Source organism: Capricornis sumatraensis, chromosome 13 (genome assembly GCF_032405125.1).
Source record: "Capricornis sumatraensis isolate serow.1 chromosome 13, serow.2, whole genome shotgun sequence".
Classification (NCBI taxonomy): Eukaryota; Metazoa; Chordata; class Mammalia; order Artiodactyla; family Bovidae; genus Capricornis; species Capricornis sumatraensis.
Genome location: NC_091081.1, coordinates 20375894 through 20400026, shown reverse-complemented (window position 1 = coordinate 20400026; position 24133 = coordinate 20375894). Strand labels below are relative to the sequence as shown.

General features: G+C 42.3%; 1 protein-coding gene across 1 annotated transcript in view; it reads left to right on the top strand.

The window, feature by feature from the left end:
- Nucleotides 1-24133, top strand: part of SLC35F1 (solute carrier family 35 member F1) — a 407884-nt gene that overhangs the window by 352255 nt on the left and 31496 nt on the right. Inside the window, exons 4-7 of the mRNA XM_068985430.1 lie at nucleotides 1852-2011; nucleotides 9479-9635; nucleotides 11809-11861; nucleotides 20235-20389. Coding sequence (XP_068841531.1) covers nucleotides 1852-2011; nucleotides 9479-9635; nucleotides 11809-11861; nucleotides 20235-20389 — 525 coding nt within the window. The remainder of the gene's footprint in view (nucleotides 1-1851; nucleotides 2012-9478; nucleotides 9636-11808; nucleotides 11862-20234; nucleotides 20390-24133) is intronic.

Genomic DNA, 24133 nt, shown 5'->3' with positions numbered 1-24133 from the left:
ACAGTGCCAAAGAGCTATTCTGATGGTCAGGGCTGCTTAGGAAATATACAAACATTTTTCAGCCTTTAAGGAATCTTGGAGACCCCATTTTGATGTTACTGATTATTAAAAATCCTTGTATGTATTTGTTCAGTAACTATTATTGGCTGCATCTCATGAGCCCAGCAGAACCCTGGGTGCTAGAAATGTAGTCCTGCTCTCAGGGACCTCCAGACTAGTGGGGAAGTCAGACATTATGGCAGTAATTCCATATTAATCATGAATTATTATAATTGATACTTTAAAGGAGAGATATAGAATGCAAGGTAATCATCGACTAGAACCTGACCTAGCCTGGGGACCCTAGAGGTTGTTTGAGGAGGCAGTGTATAGGTGTGGGCCTGAAGAAGGAGGCAGGTCTTCAAGAATTGGTTGAGCATTCCAGAAGGAAGGAGATGCACGAATGAAGACCCTGAGGCAGGAAGGAAGGGCTTGCTCCAGGTGGGAGAGGGTGCTGGTCCAGTCTACGTGGCAGAAGTGGTAAGAGTAGATTTGAGAGGTTGTTTAGAAGATGAGCTGGCAGAATTTGGCGATCCACGGGCCGTAGACAGTGAGAGGGAAGGGGTGTTAGTGACCACTGACCTGGATCCGGCTACTGGGTGGTAGGGTGACCTGTTTAGGGTTCTAGCAGAGGAGCTGTACTGGGCCCTGAGACTGGATCACCAGTGCCTCAGTTTTTCTTGTTTAGTACATGGAGTCTGAAGTCCTGGGGGCCATCCGTGAGTCTAACGGAGACCCTGCCTCTCATGGAGTGTCCAGTGGTCATTGCATCTTACCAGAAGGTGGTAGAGACAACCAGTTCTGTGGAGTCTAGAGCATCATGTTTGAAAGCAGGGCATAGCCTGGAATTGTGGCCCTCAGAATTTATAAAATGGTTTCACATGGGTTATTTTCAAACTTCACAATGATCTTTAGAGATAGTCTTCATTTATACTAGTAGGAAATTGAGGCTTCCTCAGTTTGTGGTTTGCCCAAGGTCATACTGCTCGAAGTAAGGATCTAGTACTCAAATTCAGGTCTTTTGGCTCCCGACACCGGGGTCTTCTCATTTCATCAGGTTCTCTTACTACATGATCAGGGACAAACTCTCCAGCATCTCTTAGGGCTTCCTTGTCAGATGGAATCTCACTATTTGTGCAAAATATATAAGAAATGAAATCAAAGATTTCTTAATACTCTGCTTACTCTTCTGTCTCTCCTTTTTTACTTTTTTTTACAGTATTTTTTAAGTATTTGTAAACTTTTGAGACTAATATTGTATTTATATTTAGGGTTTTTTTTCTATAAAGAGTGACAGATTAAAACAGATTAAAGTAATTTTTATTGGTAGTGGGGAGAAAGCTCCGGGAGAAATTAAAATCAACTTCTGTCTAGATCCTCACAGTTTATAGGCTAGTGTAAGACCACTGCCCCTCAACCTCCCATTCCCACATCTGCTTCCAGAGTTCTGGGACCATCTAAAATGGCTCCGTCTATTCTCTCCACGTCTGAGTGTCTCCAAGGAGTCAGCCTGGGTGCTAAGGAAGATGAAAGCTGAGCTGCCCTGACACCGTAGGGGCAGGAGAATCTTCACCACCAGCCTGACTTATTGATTCGCCTTCTCCACTTTTCTTCAAGGCTTGGGTTTAAGAAAAGTTCATGTCATTTGTTTCAGAGTCTGTTTTAATTGCATCAGTTCTGGGTCTTCCCCAAAACTCAGATTCAGGGAAAATGTCCTCTCTGCCGAGAGAAGTCATGTTCCCAACAGTTTGCGTCAAATGGAAAGCTTCCCTCTGAACTCCCCACTGTTGTTTCCCTCCCTGCCTGCCGTAGCTCCTGGACTGCTTTGTGATCCCAGTGGTGATCTTGCTCTCCTGGTTCTTCCTGCTGATCCGGTACAAGGCTGTGCATTTCATCGGCATCGTTGTCTGCATCCTGGGAATGGGCTGCATGGCGGGTGCGGACGTGCTCATGGGCAGGCACCAGGGAGCAGGTGAGTCTCCAGTCCGCCAGGTTACTTGCCTCTGTGGGTGAGCCCGAGGCAAGACACGGGACGTTTGTGGCTCATGGTGCGAACCAGGAACCTGGGCGCCCTAGTGTCTGTGGCCTACTCGTGTTTGTTCCCTTACACCCGGGAGAGTGGCGCATAGGAGGTGCTCCAGATGTTTCCTGAGTGAACAAAGGGAGCAAAACTCAGCTTTCATGTCCATTCTACAGGAATTCAGAAACATTCAGACTGTGTTTAAAGCTGGGAGTCACGGCCCACTTGGAGCATGTGCTGGAGGCTAAAGCTGCCTGCCCCAGACCAGCTGTTAGAGACAGTGTCAGTGGGTCAGGCCATTCCTGAGCCACTGGGACCATCCCCACCCCTCACCTGCCTATGCCTTCTCTCCCAAGTCAGAGAAAGACCGAGCTTTCAAATCACTGGGTGAAGCTAGGCGTATAGGCCTACACGTGGTTACTTAAACTTTGAAGACTAGATTAGGAATACTCGATATTTTTATGAGGGAGAGTCAAGTTCAGTCTCCTCATGAATCTTTTTTGTTGGTTGGTTTGTTTGAGGGGAGGGGTTTGGGTAGCAGTCCCTGGTGGATCAGACAGTAAAGAATCTGCCTGAAACACAGGAGACCTGGGCTCGATCCCTGGGTTGGGAAGATCCCCTGGAGAAGGGCTACCCAACTCCTGTATTCTTGCCTGGAGAATTCCATGGACAGAGGAGCCTGGCGAGGCACTGTCCATGGACTCGCAAAGAGCTAACACAACTGAGTGGCTAACACTTTCACTTTCACAGGTAATTACCTTGTAGACCTACATGGTCAGCTTCAACGTTTACTCATCAGAGTGCTATGCTCTCCTGGGGAACACTGATCCAGAATGCTTTCTAGAGGATCACTTTTAAAGCAGTTCTTTAAAATATACCCCGATTCCTCAAGCTTCAGAAAGTTTCAGAGGACAGGAAAACAAAACCAATTTTCTTTGTCAGCATCAGGAACAGGATAAAAAGTACAGCTCTGTCGGTTTGGAATTGCCTTTTCCTCGAGGGAATTAAGGATAAAAAGTTAAAATTGAGGCATTTCTCTCTGAGACTCGGTCATAGGTAATACCTGAAATGAACATCATTTATGTTTTTAAGTTGCACCATAGAATTTTTTGGCTGAAAGGGACCTTGTCTGGCAGCCCTGTATTTAAGACACAAAAATTGCCAAGACACAGAGAAGCCAGGCGAGCTGCCCGAGGCCACACAGCTGAGACTGGAAAAGGCTTCCTTCCCTCTCCTGCATTGCTGGGAGCTGAAGGTATAACACACAGCAAAAATTGCTGGGAGCTGAAGGTATAACACAGAGCAAAAGACACAGTCTCTGCCCCTTCCAAATGCTGCTTACACAGCGTCACCAGTCCCCACCACAACAGATGTGCTAAAAACACATGCACTAGCTCTTCCCGGATCCCGCTCTATGAAACAGTGTTCCAGGGGATGTTGATGGGTATTACATAAACAGGCTAGTTTCTGCTCTATTCCCGTCATGATCCCAATGCAGATCATCTGTTTGAACCAATGAAACAGTATTTCTGTCTGCTGCAACGTGGCTAGTTGTCATAAAGTCACAATTGAATTACCCTTTCTCAGCTTTGCTTGAACTGTGTAAGCACAGACTAAGCAGCGGGTGCTCTTATTTATGAAAATTTTGTTCTGCTGAACGTCCCCATTCACGCTGGCCATCATTTTGCATCATAGTCAAGGAAGACAATTGTCATAATAAATCTAAGCGTTTACGCCGCAATGTTAAACTGACTTGATTTGATTTCACTAGGTTGTATTCACTAATCCTGTAAAAAAAAAATTTTTTTTTTCATTCAAGTGAAGTGTTAGGAAAGGAGTACTAGTACTATTTAAGAAAAAAAAAGTAAGTCCATTTGGGAGTCTTTCTAAAGTGGTCATTTTTTAAAAGAAGGAAACCCGCGGGAGCAGTGTTTTATCTTTTGGTGTGACTGTTTAAGGCCTATAGCTTTGTTCCTGTTGTAACATATGAAGGGCCAGTTTTAACAAAATTGAACTTTATCATTGTTGAATACCATCCATGCTCACATAATGGTGCCCAAGTATACGGCATGATGTTCTGAGGGCAGCCCAAATTTAGGATCCAAGGGCTCATTTTATAAAGCAATGATTGGACACATCTTATGTCTCTAAAAATATTAAATTAGGCAGTAATTTAAGCTATCATATGAAATATTCTGAAAAGAGAAAATAACACACTGGTTTTGAAGACAGTATAAGCCTTGTGCGCATCATTATCACAAATGTTCCATTGGTTACCCTAACTGTAAGAGCTGGTTACATTGCATTAATTAGCCAGGGCTAGAACTTTTGTAAAATCCTTCAAGCACTCACCAGAACTTGAATCAGGCATTCAGCTCGGTATAAATTGTCATCACTCTATCAGTAGCTTTTTGCAGAAAGAGGATGACTGACTTAGTCCTTTTTATATTGCTAGTCCATGGTTCTCCTTAGCTTGGGATTTTTAAAATTGTCCTCAAGGACTTTTTTTTCTTGACTTGATCTGTTACCTTTTTATTTTTTAAACCTTCACTTTTGTATTGGGGTATAACCAACGAACAATGTTGTAATAGCAAAGGGACTCAGCCATACATAAAACATATATCCATTCTCCCCCAAACTCCCCTCCCATCAGGCTGACACATAACCCTGAGCAGAGGTCTATGTGCTACACAGTAGATCAGTCCTCAAGGACTCTTGATATTGGCCATGGAGACTGCCTTGGAGCCTGTGGAATGGTCTACAAAGTGGGACGGAAATAAAAACACATTCCAGTTCTGTGCTTGTCTTGGGAAGAACTGATCACCTACTACAGGTGCCCCCAGGCTGAACTCAAAGGAGATGTCTTTCCCAAGTTTGTCAGTGAACCTCTGGGGGCCTAGTGTGCCTTCATTCTTTGCCACCTTCCTCTAGCCTCACAAGCCTCCTCTAAGAGATTAGCTCTGCATTTACTGACACCTGCGGGGAAGACATGCGAGAAAGTGGCTCTTGAGAAAGTGATAGGTGTTGGAGGGTGTAAAAATGATTTGGTAATAAGGGCAAAGAGGTTTCTCCACGATATTTCTACTTTCCTTGGAAAACGTATGAATATATAATAAAAGGGAAGGTTAGAAAATAATAGATTTAAGATTAAAACTCAATTAAAATTGATCCTTGTCATAAAATGTATTTCTTACTCTTCAAAATATCTCCTATCACAATACATTTATATTGCATCTTATAGTTCACTTATCAAAGATGTTAGATAACGTAATGACACTTTTCTTTATTACCAGATATAACTGTATATTTATTTCAAGAGAAAAAATATTTTCAAGGAATTAGATAATTAACCATAATTTTAGAGGGTGATAGTTTTATTGGTGCCAAGTACTTTCCTATGCATCATCTTATTTTATCCTCCTAATTAGGCAAAGAAAGTATTTTTATTCTCACTTTTGCAGTTGAAGAAATCATGACTCAGGGAAGATAAAAAACTGGTGTAAGGGCACACCACTACAAAATTGTGTTGTAGGATGTGAACTCTTTCTGCTACACCACTTGCTACTTATTTTTCCATAATTGTGACTCTTGTAAAAAATTGTTCAATTGTACTATTGTTCAATTGTAGTAAATTAGGATGAATGACTGTCCCAGGTTGTCCAGAATGGAGGTGTTTCCCAGATGTAGGACTTTCTGCGCTAAAGCCAAGTGAGTCTCAAAGAAACAAAGCAGTTGGTTCCATTTAAAACTCAAAAATGTTCAGTGAGATGGCTTCATTTTCCTAAATTTCATTAGTAGTCTTTCAACACTCTAGAATTCTATGTTGTTGTTTAGTCACTAAGTCATGTCCAGCTGTTTGCCACCTCATGGACTGCAGCACACCAGGCTCTTCTGTCCTCCACTATCTCCTGGAGTTTGCCCAAAGTCATATCCATTGTGACAGTGATGCTGTCTATAATTCACCACTTATTCTTGAACTAATGGTAAGTAGTGATTTTAAATAACATTCCCTCTTCTCTACTACACAGACACAAGTATCCCTCCAAAAATAGTGTTCCGAGCACTTAATGAAAACTTTTAATAAAGAAAACCAATTCTTACAAAGCAAGTGTGAGTAGGTTGTTTAGAACTAAGAAGCAATCCAAAATGAGAAACGGCCAATCCAAACTGACAGGCGGTTATTCAAAGAGAATGATTGATACACTCTTTTTAACCACCATTTAGTGAACACTTAATAAGTACCAGATGCTATCTATACTAGGCATTTTACATTCTTTTGCATTTTAAAATCTTATTGACATTATTTTACAGTATCCTCACCATAACCTCATTTTCAAATAAGGAAACTCAAGTCAGAAAGACTCTATACCTTGCCCATGTTCAACAAGTATTAAGTGATAGAGATGCAATTAGAATCCAAGTCTACCTGAACTGAAAGATGTCGCCACTCAACGTCTTTACCATGGGGTGGAAAAAGAAAGACCTTTTCTGTCAGCTCAACTCATTCCAGCATTTATTGAGAACTTACAGTGCGCCAGAATCTGTGCTAGGGACCACACAGAATATAAAACCAAGTAAGTCACAGTAGACCCTTCAACCATATTATGGAAGAAAACAGGGAGAAGGGAAGACATGCAAGGTAACAAATAACAGATGTGAAGCAGAATCCAGTGAGGGCCACACACAGGCACCGTTCAGCTCAGTTCAGTCACTCAGTCGTGTCCGACTCTTTACGTCCCATGGACTACAGTACGCCAGGCTTCCCTGTCCATCATGAACTCCTGGAGCTTACTGAAACTCACACAGGTACAAGAGTGTGAAATTCAGAGGAGACAAAGAAGGCATGGGCTTGAATGGACTTCTCATAATTTCAAGTGTGTCTGTTTACCCCAAATCTGCAAAACATCACTCCTTGTGGTTTCACCCATAAATGACACATTTGCTAGATATAATTTTCCCTGTGAACATTCAGAAAAAGTGACTCAACCACGTTAAATATCTATTGCATTAATAGGACATGTTATAATTTCCAGTTAACTACAAATTGTATTATATCAAACACTTCATTTATGATATGGTTAGATAAAATCATGTCCTAGTTAGTTCAATTATATTTAATCATCTAAAATTTCACACATGCTCTATGTGTAAGTATCTACTGTCAAATGATTTAAAAACTGATAAATACATTTACTGGTAAAATATTAATAGATAATATTTAATCATTTTGTCCCCCATAACTTAGGAAATACTTCTGAACTTGCAGTTACACATCATTGTATCATTGTTAACAAAAATTATGACTGAAAAACTCAAAATACTGGGGAGTAGATGCCACATAGTCAAAGGCTTAACAGAATAAACCATAATGAAACAGATGTGGAGTTTGAAAAAGATTGGTGGCACTATTCATTGAAACAGTGCAGCCTTATTTTAAGACTTTTAAAAACTGGACTGATGTTTCTCTAATTTCTATTAAAATATTTCATTATAATTTAACTTTCCTGAATCCACTCATATAAAATTAATTTCATTAACCAAGAATTCTACCAAGCAGCATTTCCACACTTCACTAATACAACAATAATTGAGATTCATAGTAATGGCCCCATGTCACCACAAGATTCTGAAATGACTTCTTATTGAAAAGTGACTGAATCATGTTCATTATAATTTTATAATCTTAGTAATGTATGCTATTTATTTTATCAGTTATTCCTCAAATGAACTTAAAATTATGAGTTCTGTCATGATTTTCTAGTTGACACATAAAAAGGTTATTCAGTTTTGTAAGTTCATGTGTATCATTTATTTTAGATTCCACATATAAGGGATGTCATATGATATTTCTCCTCTGTCTGACTTACTCCAGTCAGTAGACAGTCTCTAGGTCCATCAGTGTTGCTGCAAATGGCCTTATTTCATTCTTTTTAATGGCTGAGTAATATTCCATTGTGTGTATATGTATATATACACACCACATCTATCACAACATTGTTAATCAGCTCTACTCCAATATAAAATGTTTTGGATGTTAAAAAAATTTAAATTTAAAAAAGAGATTAATCAGGTTACTCTCTAACAGCAACATTAATTTCCCCAGAAGACACACCCAGGACACAGCCCTGAGGTTCCTGGAACCTCATCATGTTCTTGGGTCATCTGCTCTCCAGGAGCCCAGTGAGGGCTACCAGCCCTTGCTGATCCAGACTCTCAGCTCCATTCCCTTGAGAGTGACCCCAGCAAGCTCTCTGGCCTTTCAGGCTGTCTTCTCTCTCTCTGATCCTTACTAGGAGCGGAACTTGTCTTAGAAAAAGTGACACTAATTGGAGTAAATATCCCTGGAGGTGACCGCAGAGGCATGAGACCTCTCCCCAAACCCCACCCAGATTATTTTATGTGAAACCTCTTCGTGGAGCATGGGCAGTGCTCCCAACTATACAGAGATAATCTGGTTCTGTAGTTTTAGATTGTTCCAGCTAAGCTGGGAATGTAAGGCTACTCTAGGGTGGGTCTCTCCCTTAGAATCTCGGTGGACAGAGTCCCCTCCCCAGCTTGCACCTCTTCCGCCCCAGAACTTCACGTCTGCTGAGTGCCCATGAACCGACTATACAGGTCAGAGTTGGGGACCATTTGGGTACAAGCTTACTATGAGGCCTCCGGCTGCTGATTCCCACTATCCTTCCCTGATTTCACACTTCCTGGAGTAGAAAGAGTTGGCCTAATTATAGGAAATAGTTGGGTACATAATTTATGAGAGATTGGACATAAACCAAAACTAGCTAAAATTGAATTTAGAACAAATAGATACTTTTTATGAAAGAAGAAAAATATTGATGTGATAATGAATTACATATATTTTCACTCTTCTGTTGCTTACTTTAGGGGAGTTGAAAATTTCAACCCATAGTCCATTTCAAACTATGAACTTCTCAACCTATGGACAGAAGACATGGGACTCTTCCGAGACAGTACAATCCAGAAGAAACTAGTCCCTTTCTTAGCTGGGGAAGACTTCTTATTGGGTAGACTTAGCAACCTTTTTACATCACAACATATCTGAAGCACACGTAAACAGACTTGACTTAATTTCAGTAGGCAAAATACAGAACTTCTAAAAAAATGTCAGAATAGACTAATCGTGTGTGTTAGTTCCTCACTTGTGTCTGACTCTTTGAGACGGCCAGTCTCCTCTGTCCATAAATTCTCCAGGCAAGGATATTGGAGTGGGTAGCTATTTCCTTCTCCAGGGGATCCTCCCAACCCTGGGATCAAACCCAGGTCTCCCTCATTGCAGGCAGATTCTTTACAGTCTGAGCCACCAGGGAAGCCTCAGAATAAGCACAGGAAGCTGATTTTGCTGGGGCCAAATTCTTGTTAGAGTTGAATAAAGCTTCCTTTTTCTTTTTCTATTCCTAGGGGAAAATAAGCTGGTGGGGGATCTCCTGGTCTTAGGAGGAGCCACACTGTATGGTATCTCTAATGTCTGGGAAGAATACATCATCCGAACTCTGAGCCGAGTGGAATTCCTGGGAATGATTGGACTCTTCGGGGCATTTTTCAGTGGAATTCAGTTGTGAGTAAAAAATAACATGAAATTCAGGCAGTTGACACTCTTAGAGCTTATTTTTTAAATGTTTTTCGCTTAGGTTATGGCTGCTCACTTTATTTTGTAAAAATCAGAGCTAGAAACCTGTCCCCAACCTCCCACATGAAATCTGAAAACTCAGTATCTTTATTAGTAGATGTCTTCCAAACTAAATGAATTTTAGTGAATTTATGTAATGGACTTTGAAGATAATTTATAGGAACGCATTAAAAGTACATTGATTCTCCTAAAGCAGCCAATGAGGTTTTATTAGTACTTAGAGAAGTAGGAAAACTAAGTGTAAATGCCATGATTTGATGCACTTCCAAAAAGCAGCATTCTGTTTACTAGTGACAACTGGTATACTAGTCTTTTACTAGTAACCACAACTAGAAAACTTAGAGTTTAAATTTGTCCTTTTATGATTTTTCTTTTATTGCTCATGGGTTTGAGTGAGTGAACCACATTTGAAATTCATTTCTTAGGGAATTTCCTGGCAGCCCAGTAGTTAGGCTGTTCCTGCCATGGCCGGTGTTCAATCTCTAGTTGGGGAGTTAAGATCCCTCAAGCCTCATGGCTTAGCCAAAAAAAAAACCAGCAGCAACAACAAAAATTCATTTCTTAGAAACACAGTGTTTCCGTTTTCCTTAAATGGATCAAGATAGAACACAGGCATTCACTAAGCATCAAAATCAGAAACAACGAGCTTTCAGTAATTCTGGCCTTGGAGTATATGTCATCACTGACTAGGGCTCAGAAGTTGCTATGGAATAAGTGCCAAGCAAAGCCTAATTTTTCATCAATAAAGGCCTTGTATTTTAGCTTCACATAAGAGATAAAGAAGCATAATATATCCTCCTGTCTAATTTCAGCAAATCCTATCTGCAAAGCAAGTAATTCTGATTTTCACCTCATCACTTTCTACAAGCAGGTTCTTTGTCATTGCATTTGTGTCTGAAATTATTTAAGGAGATTCTTTTGGCATCACTCTAAATCCGTTTTGCAAATAGGCTCTTTCCAAGAATTCTCCAAATTTCAGTGTCCTAAGATACAGGTGGCGGACTCCATAGCAAACAGGGTCAGGAGATGGGAAGACTCTCTAAGACAGATTTATTTGGGATTCATTTTGAAAACATGATGGCATTTTAAAGTTTCTATATTTGGCACTTCAGCTTCGTAAGAGGAAAAGAAATTGCCTAGTTTAACTGTTCGTAACCAGCATTTTGTAGATGGATGGCTCATTTTATGGATTATTATTCTTGAATCCAAAAAAAAGTATCTTTGGAGATCTAGCACTCATTTGCTTCAGTTATAGACCGTTAGAACTGATGGAGCCCTTCAGTGACACTGCTGCCAAAATCGTGGAAAAGGCGTATGAGTGTGTTTGGCAAATGGGTTACGTTAAGGGCGCAATGAAACCGAAGTGACACAGGTGGGGGCCACCTCCCCTCTGGTCCTCTTTCAGAACAGTGGTTCTCAGAGTGTAATTCTCTGTCCAGCAGTAGGAGCACCACGTGGGAACTTGTCAGAAATGCACATCCAAGGGCCCTACTCTGACCTACTGAATCAGCCTCTGGAGGGGTGGGGTCCAGGAAACCGTTTTTTATTTTTCAGACATTTTTTGGGCTTATTATTTATTTTAATTTTGGCTGCATTGGGTCTTCCTTGTGGCGCACAGGCTCAGTTGCATGCGGGATCTTAATTCCCTGGCCAGGGATCAAACTTGCATCCCTTGCATGACAAGGCAGATTCTTAGCCACTGGACTCCCGGGGAAGTCCCCAGGAAACTTTTTTTAACACCCTCTCCAGGTGGTATTTTTGTACATTTAAGTTTGAGAAACACGGCCCTGGAGAGTGCTCAGTCGGAAAACTGATTAGATCTGCAAGCCCAGAGATTTTCAAACCTCACCATGTACTTTTGAGAAAGCATCTGAGCGAGAAGTGAAAGCTAGGAGGCAGACTGGCTGAGAAGGATGGTGGTGGGTCTGCGGGAGCCAGTCTTGGGCTGAGCTACCTAATGAAACTAGCCTCTGTGTGATCCAGAGTTATTTTTGGAATTCAATTGATTGCTTCACGATTCGTGTAAATCTGGTTAGTGAACAACAACGACGACAAAAGAAGGCCGCGTTGCTCATCAGCTCTGCTTTCTTTCAATCCGCAGAGCGATAATGGAGCACAAGGAGCTGTTGAAGGTGCCCTGGGACTGGCAAATAGGTAAGGGGTTTGCTCGCTTGAGATGCTGTTTTTAGTAAACCAGGAAAATAACCATTGGAGAGTGACTGGGGTGGTGGTGAGGCACCGACTGGGAAAGGACTTAGACTGCAGGGGGACAAGAGAAAATGAAACCACCCTTGTCAATCTGGGGACTCACCCACTAGAGGAGACTGAACTGTATGATTCATGATGTTTCTTAACTGAGCCTCTGCCCATGATCGTCGTCAAGATGCCATTAGTGTAGACACAGAAGTGTGTTTTTAGGTTAAAGACCAGAAAGAAAAATGCCCCGAGGTGCTGGTGACACGCAAATGACAGCAGTTTGCTCTAGCTGAGAAACACAAAACTGACGTGATCATTAAAAAGTGACACTTTCCTAAAGGGAAAAAGAACTGAAGTGAACAAAGAGGCACAAAAGGAAATAATGCGATGGGCATTCTGAACCCATAAAAACCTTTTCAGAAGGGAGCTGTTTGCTCCAAAGACACGGTTAATTGATCTCCAAATGGACTCAGTGGAAAATACCAGACACGCTTTGGGCTCCTTCAGTCATCCAGGGCAGCTATGTGCCACCTGTTTCGAAAGTCACTTTTCTTTTATAAAAAATAAAATTAGGACAAAGAGTTAAGATCTTAGGTGATGCTCTGATAATGATCACTCAGCAAGCCTTGGAAGGGACTGACATTTCCCACCCCCAAATGCCAGGGAGGGAGCCCTGAAACCTCCCCTCAGTGTCTATAACGAGACACTTGGGTTCCATCACTGAGCTCGGAGGTTGGCTTATGGGGGTGCTTGGAAAATGCGTGCCCAATGAATGCAAATGGAAAGTGAAACTACAGGTGGTTCGCCACTCCGAAGCGGACTGTTCGAGCCATCCCCAGCTTACATGGGCTTTCACAGAACTAACAGTGATGGTGGTGGTGGTTTAGTTGCTAAGTCGTGTCTGACTCTTAACGACCCCATGGACTGTAGCCCGCCAGGCTCCCTTGTCCATGGGGATTCTCCAGGCAAGAATACTGGAGTGGGTTGGCATTTCCTTCTGCAGGGGATCTTCCCGACCCAGGAATACCAACTCAGGTCTCCTGCACTGCAGGCAGATCCTTTACCGACTGAGCTACAAGGGAATGGCTCCCGTCAAATTCTGCTTCTCTGAACAAGGACAACAGAGACATAAAGCTCCCTGCACCATTTACCTGCCTCTGACCCTGAAGCGTCCAGGGTTGAGTTGCTGCTGACAGATCCCCTCTGAAGACACAGCAGGCACTTCAGAACTATGCCCCACTCCCCTGGGGTTCTCTCTAGTGACTTCAAGGGCTCCCCAGCCCTTGTGTCTGTCACAGTCTGGCTGTTTAATTTCTCTCGAGTTTTGCTGTAAAATGACACAATTAAATGAAAGTCAATAAAGAGAAGGGATTGTAGGGAGGAGAGGAAGGCGGCTGAGAAGGGAAGCCAGCTGCAGGTTACAGCCTCACAGCCTCTGTGAGTCTCAGAGCCAGAATGTCAGCCGTGCTTGGTAACACTTCACATGCAGAGGTCCATGAGCATAAATTAATTTTATATTAATAGTAGTAGCACTAATAAAAAATAATTTGTCCTCCAATTATGCAGATGTCATGTGCATGTCCACCAAGGCTCTATTATAATTCAGTGTTAGTTAAATGTGTCATCAGAGCACACTGAGCTCTCGTATTGCCATGAAAATGTCAATTCCCTGTGGTCCAAGATGATGAAGGGCCGTGTAAAAGGAACACATTATAAAGCCATTTGTTTAATTTTCTTGATTGGAAATGAGTCTCAGATGGTCTAGAAAAGGAACCAAATATTCATCTTTTCTTTCTGAAGCGGGGATAAGGGTCATCTGTGTCCTCCTACCTCATCCCGACCTACTACAAGCTTCTAGTGCTTAGCTCAGTTCTAGGCACACAAAGTTTAATGAACAAGTGTGTTTTTAAATGAGTGGATGCATGAATGGCAAGCCAAGGAGATGGGCTTGTCTTGCTGTCTCTCAGCTTACAAAGATGTAGACAAAAGGGAAAACATTGGAAGCAGGGCACGGGGCTCAGGCTTGGCTTAGATGTTTCTTTCTGGGAAGCCAGGCAATGGCATAGCAGCTATTGCAACTCATGGGCCCTGGAGGCAGCGAGACACCCAGGGGGATGGACCTCCCATCAAGGCCTGCCCACATGCCGTAGGAAGTCACCCTAGCGTGCCAAGCTCTGATCAGTGTGCCTTAGTTGACAGACCAAGATCCAAGACTCTACCTCCAACCAGTGATCCCATCAGTCTCTTGCACAGCTCCTATGGTTGCCATTTTCCCAAAGTAAAAACATTTTTTGTTCTGTGGATCAAATGGGATAGTAAATACATTTTATATTCTCTGGATTTGGAAAGCATTTTTTAACAGCTTCTGATATTTTCTAATAACATTGACCAATTGCAAGATACAAAGAGTAATTAAAAGCAAGGAGATAACAGTCTTTGATGCTGTTTGTTTTTATTTCCTTATTTTACTCTACTGAACAGAAAGCCTGGGGCTGGTTATGTAATCATGAAACTCAAGTGAAATGTAGGACCCTATAGAGCTAACATGGTCTCCAGTGGAGCAGGCTTGTGTGAAATCTAAGAATTAGTTTAAGCATTCCCTTTATCCCATTTGCCATTGTGTTGAAGGACAAGTGTTAGCTGATGTGCAAGTCCACTGTCAAAGGAAGGGAACATGAGAGGTGGGTCACCCAGTACCGATTTGTGGTGTGCTGGTGCTGGGGTGGTGGTTTAGTTGCTAAGTCGTGTCTGACTCTTGCGACCCTGTGGACTGTAGCTTGCCCGGCTCCTCTGTCCATGGGATTCTCCAGGCAAGAATACTTGGGTTGTCATTTCCTTCTCCAGGGGATCTTCCAGACCCAGGAATTGAACCTAGGTCTCCTGCACTGCAGGCAGATTCCTGCATTGCAGGCAGATTCTTTACCAACTGAGCTACGAGGAAAGCCCCTGGGGCTTTACTTTTCTTGCCATGGGCGAAGTTTGCTTTGATTTTGATTTTGTCCTGGAGGCCAGAACAAGAGATTTGACCTTTCCCTGAAGATGCAGTAATGGGACCACAAAGCAGAAAAAACCTTAAATATCATTAAGAATAGTACAGCCTCTCTTTTTGCTGATGCTGAACTGGAGGCTGGGGAACTAAGGTTGCTTCACTGGGCTCATGACTGCCTGTGGTGGGACTAATTTCACCCTCTGAGCCAGCCTCTCCAGCCTGGTACCTTAGTACATATGTCCTGATATCATCTTACCTCGCCTTTATTTTTAAGAATTAAAAATGATATTTTAAAAAATCTAGTCAAAGGAAAGTGACAGAATACCAGTGGGATCCCAAAGGAAATGATGAGATAAAATATATGCAGCAAACACAGACATATACTGTATACATGTATATACAATATCCATTACAAATAAACACGTATATCCCATGTCACATGCTATGTCATGCATAACAGTGCATTCTGTATATATCCCATATAAAATGAGATGCTCATTACAGTCAAATAGAATGCTTCATCCAAGGCCTATTTCTCTTCATAATAATTAAACAATATAGGTTAGTAGTATGCACTCAGAATTTAAAGTCAGGCAGCCTGAGTGACCTGAAGGTGAGCTACTCAACCTCTACAAGCTTGTCTTTTGCCTGTCTACTCACAGATTTGTTTCTTACCCTTTCTCTCCTCTGCACTGCAGAGACTGACCCATGCAAATAATGCCTCCCAGGCTGGCATGTTAACTGACTTCAGCTAGATTGGCCACTTGGAGAAGGCAATGGCACCCCACTCCAGCACTCTTGCCTGAAAAATCCCATAGACGGAGGAGCCTGGTGGGCTGCAGTCCATGGGGTCACTAAGAGTCGGACACGACTGAGTGTCTTCCCTTTCACTTTTCGCTTTCCTGCATTGGAGAAGGAAATGGCAACCCACTCCAGTGTTCTTGCCTGGAGAATCCCAGGGACAGGGGAGCCTGGTGGGCTGCTGGCTATGGGATTGCACAGAGTCAGACACGACTGAAGCGACTTAGCAGCAGCAGCAGCAGCAGATTGGCCCCTGGGAGGCAGTAGAAGGAGACTGGAGGGTGAGAGGAAGCAAGTGACCAGGATGTGTCTCCCTGTTTCAGGTCAAATCTCTAGAAGTGGCCGAGTGTCCTCTGATTACACCTTTGCTGGGCCTCCCTGACTTCTGACCTCTGATAACAGGGCCTCCTCCCTGGACCTCTCTGGCCCCAGGGATATGAATAATTTACTGCCATTGCTAATGTCTGGGTTGTCTTACCGTCCATCTTTCCCCAGCACCCATTTAAACTCCTTTAAAAGTTGTACTCCATGTTGCCTTTCCTCTGTTGAACCTGCTGTGGACTGTGTCTATTAACCGATACACTCAATGAGCCTATTTCCTCACGTGGGTAAAGAGGATAACAGCAGCAATGGTGTTATACTGTTGTGGAGATTAATGTACATAAAGAACGCGACACATAGCAAGTACTTAGTCAGTCTTAGCTGATGCTGTTCTTCCCAGTTTCTCTAGCTTAAATCTCTTTAGCATATGAAGACAAGAATTACCAAATCCTGTCTTTAGTGAGAGAGAAAACATTTCCAAAAAGAAACGCTCATACATATACTTTGTCTGAAAAATGTAGTTATTGTACCCATCCTGTGTTTATCAGTCAAAAGTAATTCAGTTTGTTTGATCATGTTGATCAAGTGCTTGAAAAATCCCATAAGGACAGCAAGTTGGGCCTTCGGATGCATCGCTAATGTCCATTAACTAGTTAACTTTTTATCTGAGAAGAAAAAATCAGCAAATTGCAGCAACACAACATGTCCACTGTCAATCTTGTGCTCATTTGGCTGACTGGATAGCCACGCACAGAAATGCTGGTTGACTCAGCAAAGTGACTAAATGTGATGGTGTTTGTATTTTACTCCCATCCCCCTAAATTTAATTTCTGCATTTTAAAAGAATAAGTTTAGGAGGTTAAAGTATTTAAACTTGGAGAATCTCAAGGTATCCTGGTGAGTAGAATGAACTCCACTGTTTGTCTGTTTTCCTCTACTCCTTGGCTCATCAGTTTGCTTGTAAAGTCACACTCTTCTCTCTGAGCTACCAATTATAAATCCACTCCCTTCCGGACAAATCTTTTTGGATGATGCACAAGCATCTCAAACTTAACATGTTCAAAATGGAGCTTTGTATTTCCCCTGAAAACCTGGTCCTCCTGCTCAGTTCTCTGCAACTCAGTAAATGGTGTCAAAATTCAGTGTCAGTTTCTAACTAGCCAGAATCCACATGAACCCCCTGTAGTCACTTCGTAAAGAATCTGCCTACAATGCAGGAGACCCAGATTTGATTCCCAGGTCAAGAAGATCCTCTGGAGAAGGAAATGGCAACCCACTCCAGTTATTCTTGCCTGGAGAATCCCATGGACAGAGGAGCCTGTCAGGCTACAGTCCATGGGGTCGCAGGAGTCGGACATGACTTAGCAACCAAACCACCACCACCACCACATGAACCCATGGGTATCTCTGATGCTGTCCTTTTTCTCACTACATATATCCAGTCTGGACCACCAGGAAAATGGTTCTGAACAACTACTCTGAAAAATCGAGTAGAAAGATTTTAGGCTACCCCGGTGGCTCAGCAGTGAAGAGTCTGCCTGCAAGACTATACAATGCAATGCAGAAGACTTAGGTTCAATCTCTGAGTCAGGAAGATCCCTTAGAGGAGGAAACGGCAACCCATGCCAGTATTCTTGCTGGAAAATCCGACGGATAGAGGAGCCTGGCAGGCTATGGGGTCACAAAACAGTTAGACACAACTTAGCAACTAAATAGCAACCACAACGCATCCGGTCTACCAGCAGGGCATGTTGAACCTTCATAAACCAGCCACTGCCCTTCATCTCCACTGCCACTCCGAGCAAAAGCCACCAGCATCTCTTGCCTGGACTGAGAGCCTGTACTCCTCACTGGTTTCCTCTGAACTTCTCTCCTTCAGTCCCTTCTCCATGCATATCTAAAGCCATCTTTTAGAAAAGTAGGTCAGACTACAAGTTAGCCTTCTGCTACAAATTCCTCAGTGGCTTCCCATTACAACTAGAATAAGATGTCGACTTCCTTCCAAGACCCTCAAGGCCCCACATAATCCACCCCCTGCCTAATTTTCCAGTCTCCTCTCTTATCACTGCCTCAGTCTGTTCATCCTGCTCAGATATTCTGGCCTCTTGCAGCTCCTGTAAACCATTAGGGTCTTTTCCTTTGTAGTCTTCCCTGCCTAAATTATTTCCCCCTGGCCATCTCCTTCTAGTCCTTCAGCATTTAAAGTCAATGCTGCTTCCACCTTTCCAAAAGCAGTACCCCTGTAATTCCCCATAAGCAACCCTTTTCTTGCTTCATAGCACTAATATCAGTTCTAAGTTTCTTGTCTATCCTTTTTCCCATTGTATGCTAGCCCATAGCAGAGTTCCTAGAACACAGTAGGTATGCAGTGAATACGTGGTTGAATAATTGAATATACAACATCAATCTCACATGTGAGAGTTCACAGTATATCAACACTAGGTCAGGTGATTGGAGGCTAGGACTGTTGAACTTCCTAACCCAGTCATGTAGAATCTAAATTTAAAAAAGGGGGAGGGGGGGCAGGGCGCTGGTTCCTGGACTATATTTTAATCAAGTTTGATTACTTCTAGTAGATTAATTTAAGGGTATATCTTATCCCCAGTCTAGTCTGTTCATCTCAGATTCCTTACAGGAATACTGAATTAATTTTTATGTCTTTTCATGTATTAATCATAGGTTATTTAATACTGCCCTTTTAGTAACTTGTTTAAAAGGAAAATGAATTATAAATAGCATGAAACCCAAGTACAGGAAAACTGACCAATTTTAGGGAATTAAAACTTCAGACAGAGAGTCAAAAGCCATCTGACATGACTGTGACAGAATTTCCACAAGAGGACTTGTATAATTTACTGAACAATTTTTAATAGAAAAGTGATTATTCTAGTTTCCTCTTAGGGTATTTCCACCACACTAGAGGGGGCTGTTGTACTGAGTTTGCTTACTTAATATTTTTATATGGATGTGACATGGCTATCCTTAAACTTAATATCAGAAACATGTAGAATAATAATTCGTGACCTTAAATACTTTCCATATGGGAAAACCAAACTTCTCTTTGGAAGGATCCCTTGTTCTTCATGGTCAAAGGGACTGGATATCCAGTATTTGCCAAATCTTCCAAAATTCACAGGATTCAAAGAAAGTGATCTGCCTACAGCCTTGCAAGCCAGACATGTCATCAAGGTTCCCTTGGATAGGTTGGATCTTTTATTTAATATTATATAAAAATGCCCAAAGATCCACTGAGTTGTAATACTTGTGCTTATTTTATGCCTTGTTCTTTTAAGGTAGAGAAATGAGCATAATTTTTCTGCATTTGTGTTGTATCAATATCAAGGAAATGATGAACCAAACCCTAGATTTAGCCATAATCTTCTGTTTTTGACTGAACAAAATTATGTACTTATGGGTTTAGTATTAACAATTGTGTATTGAGTTATAATTAGAGTGTGAGAATTTCAGAGTTTGAGGGACTAATCATGTAGCAAAAGGGCATTTTTTAAAATCTTTCTGTTTTGCAAAACTTAATTATTTGATGGCCTGCAAAGCATTTACCTATTTATAAGAGAGCAGAGCCTACGTGTGAGAGCCCACATATGCTAGGAAAAGTGATGGAGGAATAGGACTCTGGTTTCAGGAGTAGTGCTAAGCAGGATTCAGAAATCTGGAAGAGACTGACAGCTCATGTGAAGTGATCTATCCAAGATCACACAGTTAGGACTTTAGTTCAGTACTGTGACTGAGCCCACATCTCTTTGACATGTAAGCGCTTTCATTTTAAGGATTAGGCAGTTATTCATTGTTGTGAGCAATGCCTGGTGCCAAGTAGTTTTGTTCCTATGTTGCAAATGAAAAAGAAGTGAAAAAGTTTTAAAAGACATGGGTACAAGAAAGTAATTACAGCACAACCAGAAATAGAATTTAGAAGCCTTGACCCTATTTCTGATTGTAGCCGCTCTCCTTCACAGCAGAGGCGAAACATCAGATGTGTGTGAGAAGCAGACAGATCTTGTTCCACGTGCAGGCTTTCACTTCTTAGTTTACGTTTTAGCTATGTATTACCCAGTAAAAAGCATCGGTTGACAGAGTGAAAGACAAACTCCCGTGTGAGAGTGAAATGGTGGGGGGGTGCTGTTCCCCTCCCTTCACCCACTGTGGCTCCAGCGAGGCCCCGGAGGAGGCTACGATGTCACTCGTCTTTCCTCTCCCTCCAGGACTGCTCTACGTCGGCTTTAGCGCCTGCATGTTTGGTCTCTACAGCTTCATGCCCGTGGTCATAAAGAAAACCAGCGCCACGTCGGTCAACCTCTCCCTGCTCACCGCAGATCTGTACACCTTGTTCTGCGGGTTGTTTCTCTTCCATTACAAGGTAAGTTGAGTCAGTGCTCCTGTCCGAAGATGATACTCTGTAGGAAAGAACACGTATAGGTAGGAATGCTCTGCAGTGGAATTGCCCTGATTCTGCAGTTTTGCATCAAGAGGGACTGCACTTCTGTGCGCTGACCCCCATGACCTGGGTGTTTACATTCCAAGTGTCTCAGATGGAAAAGAAGCTGCCTGCAATGCAGGCGACCTGAGTTCCATCCCTGGATTGGGAAGATCCCCTGGAGAAGGAAATGGCAACCCACTCCAATATTCTTGCCTAGAGAATTCCACGGACAGAGGAACCTATTGGGCTAGTCTATGGGGTTGCAAAGGGTTGGATACAACTGAGCAACTTTCACTCACATAAGACAGAGGCAACATTTTGTTATGAGAAACTAGTAACTATAACATTTGATAATGAAAGATAAGAAACAGCCATAGAGGGAAGGGCTTGCAAATAATGGGGGACAGTTTTTCTGACATCGTTCACCCCAGAAGCTTACTCCTTTTCCAACCTAAAGCTTGGAAGACATCCAGTTCCCAAACTATAACTGCCAAATGGATTCTGCCAAAGGCACCTGAGGAATGTATTCTCTTTGGAGAAAAGACACAGTTTCTGAAGTTTCTATTTTGCATATACTTTCATAGTAAATATGAATGGAAAATGCTAATGCATTCAAAATAGTTTCTTTATTAAAAGACCAGGGTTTCAGTAAAGGAATGCAAAGAGATACTACGAAGCAGTTGCAGTTAATATATCAGCCCTAAAGGAAAGAAGAAATCATTTAGTCCAAAGATAGCAGTCTCTTCAAGTGTAAGACTCTACCCATATCCTCAACCAAGACAAGCATGACTGACTGGTTATGGTCTCCCGAGCTAGGCTATCAGATGCTGTCTGTCTTTTAAATGCTATACTAACTGATTCATTAACAACTGACTAGAATTGGTATATGAGAAGAGACCCACTTGCCATTCCTTAACTAGTCCGATAACTAGTCAGTGGGGATTATGACAAGTGTGAAAAAGGACAAGTATGGGATATCCAAGGGCTTCCCAGGTGGCGCTAGTTTTAAAGAACCTGCCTGCCAATGCAAGAGACGTAAGAAACTTGGGTTTGATCCCTGGGTTGGGAAGATCCCCTGGGGAAGAAAATGGCAACCTATTCCAGTATTCTTACCTGAAGAATCCCATGGACAGAGGAGCCCGGTGGGCTATAGTCCATCAGGTCACAAAGAGTAGGACACGACTGAAGTGACTTAGCAGGCATGGGACATCCAGCACATATGACCAAACTGGGACAGGCAAAAGGAAAGAAGAGGCAGAAGGAAAGAGGCGTTGCTAGGGCCACTTCTACCCGAGTGCCTCATCAGTGGCATTGTAGTTAATATCATCTTCTCATGGGTTTGGCCAGTGGAGGGGGCATCTTAGTTGGCAGGACATCTTTTTTTTTTTTTGAGCATGAGCATGAGACCAGTTTATTAGAAACTGCCCAACAATTTTTTTTGTTTGTTTGTTTGGTTGGTTTTCTTTTCTTTTTTTTTTTTTTACTTTATTTTACTTTACAATATTGTATTGGTTTTGCCATACATCAACATGAATCCGCCATGGTTGTACACGTGTTCCCAATCCTGAAGCCCCCTCCCGCCTCCCTCCCCATACCATCCCTCTGGGTCATCCCAGTGCACCAGCACCAAGCTTCCTGTATCCTGCATCTAACCTAGACTGGCGATTCGTTTCTTATATGATATTGTACATGTTTCAATGCCCAACAATTTTTAAAGAAACGGTCTGATTTCATTTTCCAACAGCAGTGTATGAGAGGTTCACTTGCTCTGCATTCTCAACAAACTTGATATTGTCAGATTAACATCTCCAGTGAATACATAGTGCTCTGTCAGTGTGTTTTCAATTTCATTTAACTAATACCTAATGATAATCAGCAAATTTTCATATGTACCCTGATTATTTTAAACTCTTCTTTATAGTGTCTATCCAAACTTTTGGTTCACTTTTAATTAGTTGTCTTCTTGATTAGTGAATTTATCAGAGCTCTCATATGATCTGAATACAGGTACTTAGACATAAATCACAGCAGGATCCTCTATGATCCATCTCCCAGAATTCTGGAAATAAAAGCAAAAATAAACAAATGGGATCTAATTAAAATTAAAAGCTTCTGCACAACAAAGGAAAATATAAGCAAGGTGAAAAGACAGCCTTCGCAATGGGAGAAAATTATAGCAAATGAAGCAACTGACAAACAACCAATCTCAAAAATATACAAGCAACTTATGCAGCTCAATTCCAGAAAAATAAATGACCCAATCAAAAAATGGGCCGAAGAACTAAATAGACATTTCTCCAAAGAAGACATACAGATGGCTAACAAACACATGAAAAGATGCTCAACATCACTCATTATCAGAGAAATGCAAATCAAAACCACAGTGAGGTACCACTTCACACCAGTCAGAATGGCTATGATCCAAAAATCTGCAAGCAATAAATGCTGGAGAGGATGTGGAGAAAAGGGAACCCTCCTACACTGTTGGTGGGAATGCAAACTAGTACAGCCACTATGGAGAACAGTGTGGAGATTCCTTAAAAAATTGCAAATAGAACTACCTTATGACCCAGCAATCCCACTGCTGGGCATACACACCGAGGAAACCAGAATTGAAAGAGACACATGTACCCCAGTGTTCATCGCAGCACTGTTTATAATAGCCAGGACATGGAAACAACCTAGATGTCCATCAGCAGATGAATGGATAAGAAAGCTGTGGTACATATACACAATGGAGTATTACTCAGCCGTTAAAAAGAATTCATTTGAATCAGTTCTGATGAGATGGATGAAACTGGAGCCAATTATACAGAGTGAAGTAAGCCAGAAAAAAAAACACCAATACAGTATACTAACACATATATATGGAATTTAGAAAGATGGCAATGACGACCCTGTATGCAAGATAGGAAAAAAGACACAGCTGTGTATAAAGGACATCTTCAATTAGGTCACACTGGGTTGAGAGGTTCCCGGAGAAGTGCTGAACTGGAGCGAGTATATACTTGAGAGGTCTGGAGGCAAAACAGCAGAAGCAAATCATCAGAGATATTACCATGCTAAGCCAATACTTTGGCCACCTCATGCGAAGAGTTGACTCATTGGAAAAGACTCTGATGCTGGGAGGGATTGGGGGCAGGAGGAGAAGGGGATGACCAAGGATGAGATGGCTGGATGGCATCACCAACTCAATGGACATGAGTTTGAGTGGACTCCGGGAGTTGGTGATGGACAGGGAGGCCTGACGTGCTGCAATTCCTGGGGTCGCAGAGTCAGACATGACTGAGCGACTGAACTGAACTGAACTGAAGCCAAATCATAGCCAAGAAACAGACCAGGAAGAGCAGACACAGGTGGAAAGGAGGTCAGCAACAAGGGTGGCAGCTGGGAGGACCAGAAGCAGATCTGGAAGAGGAGAGGTGGAGAAAGCGGCCGTGGCAGCAGACAGAGAGAAAATGCTGAGTCGCTGCTTTACGCGGAAACTTCTGCCCAGCCTTGAGGCAACAATGGCAGCTTCAAGAAACTGTGTATTGTTGGATAGCGTTGATACAGTGTTGGTAATTCATTTTCTCTGCACGGTGCAATCTCTAAGTCCTGAGTGCACCCTGGTCCACATAAGGGTAAAAAGCAAAATCACAGCATGTTCCTCCTGGTCCCCACCACAGTGCTGGGAGGACCCCT